The 3,991-nt window shown below is 39.2% G+C and overlaps 1 protein-coding gene across 1 annotated transcript in view; it reads right to left on the bottom strand.

The window, feature by feature from the left end:
- Positions 1-3,677, bottom strand: part of gfra4a (GDNF family receptor alpha 4a) — a 30,220-nt gene extending 26,543 nt beyond the window's left edge. Inside the window, exon 1 of the mRNA XM_008278963.1 lies at positions 3,622-3,677. Coding sequence (XP_008277185.1) covers positions 3,622-3,677 — 56 coding nt within the window. The remainder of the gene's footprint in view (positions 1-3,621) is intronic.
- Between the last annotated feature and the right edge of the window lie 314 nt (positions 3,678-3,991).

The following is a 3,991-nucleotide window of genomic DNA, read 5'->3' as shown; positions in this document are numbered from 1 at the left end:
TCACAAAAATGGGAATAATTTGGAATCGACATGTCCAGCATTTGCCCTCCAGTTTTAGCAACACTAGAGGGGAAATAAATCAGAAATATATATACTCTAGATATTTAACTATTTGCATTTTTTAATTTGTTTCTGGTCTTATTTGGTATCTGCTCTGTGCAAACACTGCCTGCAGTTCATCCTAGTTCAACCAGAAAGTCACAGAAGTTTTGACAAGATGACTGTTGGTTGCAGATGACTCTTTGATAGCTTCACAGTTGCACCAAGAAGCGCAGAATTTTTAGTTTTTTACAGAATCTGGTTAAGACAAACGATTCATCTTTGGAGAATTTATAAATCTTTAAAAATAATAATGCATAGTATATAGCGCTTTTCAAGATACTCAAAGACGCTTTACAAAGTAGGTAACAACAAAAGAAAGAAAGAAAGAAAAATAACAAATACAATTCCGTTAAATTAAAAACATAGAATAAAGTAATTTTAGCGAAATATCACAATTTAAAGCTCCAATTTGGTTATTTTTTCTTGATGAAAACATACATCACACATGATTCATTTGTAGAAATGTGAAAATCCTATTTTTCTTTCTGTTTTTACAATTTCTGGCTCTGAAAATGTTTTTTTTTTTTAGATAAAATCCTTTACAAGCTTGCCAACAGTTTTGGGGGTTCAGAGGTTTAACTGTTTTCAGCTTTTATGACTGATTAGAGGTGATGATTCATTTAATTTGAGGTTAGAAGCACAGCTGCATGAATATGACAAAACCGTCTCAACAAAACACATCATTTATTTACTGTTTGTTCTCCGTCCGTCATGTTCCAAAGCCACACAGGCAGCTAAGTTTGTCAGAATGGTTTAATTTGTTGGATAGGTTGGCTACAAAGCTGTCTGTGAATGCACTGCAGTCAAATCAAGTGATAATTTGCACTTAAAGGGGCTTATAAGAGACAGAAACAGCGATGCAGCAAAGGTTGACCTTCAGTGTCTGGTGCGGGTCGAGCTCATTAAACTGTGAATCCTGGTAAACATCACACCCCTCAGGCTGTAACGTTGGCTTAAACTTGTGGCATCGACGCCCCAAAATGTCAACACTGCCATCATATCATCATCAGCGTTAATTACCTGTGTTCTCTTAAACTGGCTAAAGTTGGCGGCTTGCTCCTTTAACGACATCAAAACAAAGTGGTGAATAAACTCGAGATGTTTATGGCTCATTGGTTCGTCGCAAAAAAAAAACAAAACAATAAAATCCAAAGTGAATTCCATAATTGCATAGAATTTTTTATATCCCCTGTCAGCGGCCATCAAGCATGGTCAACGATGCATCTCACTACTGTATCCAAGCTTTTTAAAATTACATTCCCGACGCCGAGGGCGGTGCTATATTATTCATGAATTCATACAGTTGTCACATGGAATATATCTGACGCCACTGACTAGATTTTGATGAAACTTGGGGGGATGATGCATCTCACCAATAGATCCTGGCATGTTCAGAATTACACCGAAGCGCTTGAGCTCCAGTCAAAACAAAGTGTCATGTTTGTAACAGATTGGCCCGGAGAGGGGCGGCATCATTTGCGAGGAGGGGGGACGACGGCGTGTTTACTGTTGCCTCGTTTCATGTGGCACTAATCACATGCAAGCTTTATTCCCCCTGAGGACAATAAATGCTTGTTTATTCCCAGCTGTCTGAGGGCTCTTACTCACTCTTAGAAAAACCATGTAGTGGGTTTTAATCCATCCTTGTACAGTTAAGCCCCAACTTATTCAAACTTATTCAATTTTTGATTCGTAGTGACTCTTTTAGTCGACCAATGGGGCTGGAAAACACATAAACAAGCAACAAAATACTGGTTTAGATGGGTTTTTTTGGTAAATGTTTACTAAAAATGGCACAAATATTTGAGGAAATGCAGCCTCCATAGCAGTCCAAATGATTTTGGTGATTTCTACCAAGTTCCAGGGCATTCTAATGTACTACAAATTACAAATACAGCTGCTGCGGTAGTTCTCTAGTCAGTTTCTAGTCAACTGCAAGTCATGACTAAAATCTTAGTAAGAACCTCCAGTTGTGCATTGTGGCTGCTCACAAGATGAGGAAACCTATGAAGTCATGTCAAAGTGTTTTCAAGTGCAAAGCATTCTCAAAAAAGGAGTTCCACCTTAAAATACCTCAAAAAAGTTTAGTAGGAAGCTAAAAGTGACTTCTGCAATGGCAAGAATGGATCCAAGTGAGATCATCCGGATGAATCTGAGCTGTTCTGGTACCAACATCTCAATCACACACTGAACAAGGCTGGTCTTTATGGACGAACACCATGTAGGATTCTACTTCTTCAAGACAGATGCACAAAAAACCCATAAATGAAAGGTTTTGGTCATCAGTTCTGTGGTCAGATGATGTGAAAATGGAGTAGTTTGGAAACCAAGACATGGCATTCAGTTGGTAAAAGAAAGAAGAAGCATTCAACCATAAGAACATCATCCACACAGTAAAGCTTAAAGGTGGGAATGTGATGCTTTGTGGTTGTTTATTAGCTGATGGATGAGGCAAAGTTGTCAAAGTAGGAGGCATCATGAGAAACCATTAAGATTCTGGAGGAAAACATCAGACAGTCTGCAGAAAAAACTAGGACCTTAAGCTGTGATAAAGATCTGAAACATGCAGCCATGGTGGTGGAGAAATGGGTAACAGGAAACAGAATTATCAACATGTTGGCGTCCAGAACTCAACTAGAGCCTGTGGAGGAACCTGAAGACCAGAGTGATGACCAGGAAGCGTTCAACGTCAAAGAGCTGGAGACCAACGCAGAAGACGACGTCCCAGTGGAGACTGTTAGCAATTATAACAACTGTGTGGTTGGTGTGGAAGCAAATCAAGACTTTACCATCGAACATATCAGTCTGATGTTTGTACACAAGGAGAAAGTCATGTGCAATTTCATTATTTGCATAATGACAATAAAAATGGATTCTGATTAGTGCTATGAATCATTTCTGGACATTTCTTGGACAACCTCTTACTGTCGCTTGTTTATACCATTTCCAGCCAGAATAAACCTATTAGTTAAAGGAAGATTAGCTTAAACTAGCTTAACTGCATCTATCTATCCATGGATGGGAGGTTTATTTTAATAAACTTAATTTAAGTTGCTTAAATCTGCTAAAAAAGTTCAGCTAAAAGTGATGGAGATGTCATTAGCTTTGCAGGTTCATAAACCAAAGCACATGAAAGGACGACGGATCTCTAAAGTTTTTTGAAATTTGTTCATCCAACATTTAACTCAGGAGAGGTCAGGAGATGACAACCGCTGTCTGGACTTCTGCGCCGCGTTTCATAGAAATCCATCCAAAAGCAGTTGAGATGTTTCAATCCGGACCAAAGTGATGGATCGGCTGACCGACAGGACCATCCCTGGAGCCACGCTGCAAGCTCGAATAAAGAAAGAAAGAAAAAAAAACCTCTGTAACCTAATGACGGGTCGGTCGGCACAAACTCCTGCTGCGCGCCGACACTTTCTTCAAACGCACAGAACTTTACTTCAAACTCTGGTCGAGTTGGGAAAGTTTCCAAATGCGCCGAGATATGACGGAGCGGATTTCGGTGAAATGTGTGTAAAAATGATTCCTAATACATCTAGAATATTACGATTCGAGGGGAAATGTGCAGACATAAAAATATAGAGTCCTGGGTGTAAATATTTCACAGTGTAAATATATTGCCTCCATAAAAACTGGAATAAGCCGAATATATATGAAATAGTGTCAGAGCGGGTGGTGGGAAAAAAAAAGAAGATGCTTTTTCCAACTTTAAAGCTACTTTGAGGAGGGAAGAAATGTAAAATGTTAAGAGGTCAATTAAATATCCAACAGAGCAGATGTATTACAGCGACCACTGTTCACTGCTCTCTGAATATTTGAGAAGGCTGCATGCAAAGCGTCAGACGCTGGTGTAAAACAAGTGGTTAGCGACTGTCCGAAGGCTGCG

This window comes from Stegastes partitus, unplaced genomic scaffold, assembly GCF_000690725.1.
Source record: "Stegastes partitus isolate 25-593 unplaced genomic scaffold, Stegastes_partitus-1.0.2 Scaffold139, whole genome shotgun sequence".
NCBI classification, from domain to species: Eukaryota; Metazoa; Chordata; class Actinopteri; family Pomacentridae; genus Stegastes; species Stegastes partitus.
Note: the sequence above shows the minus strand (reverse complement) of the source record. Positions and strands in the feature narration are given on the sequence as shown.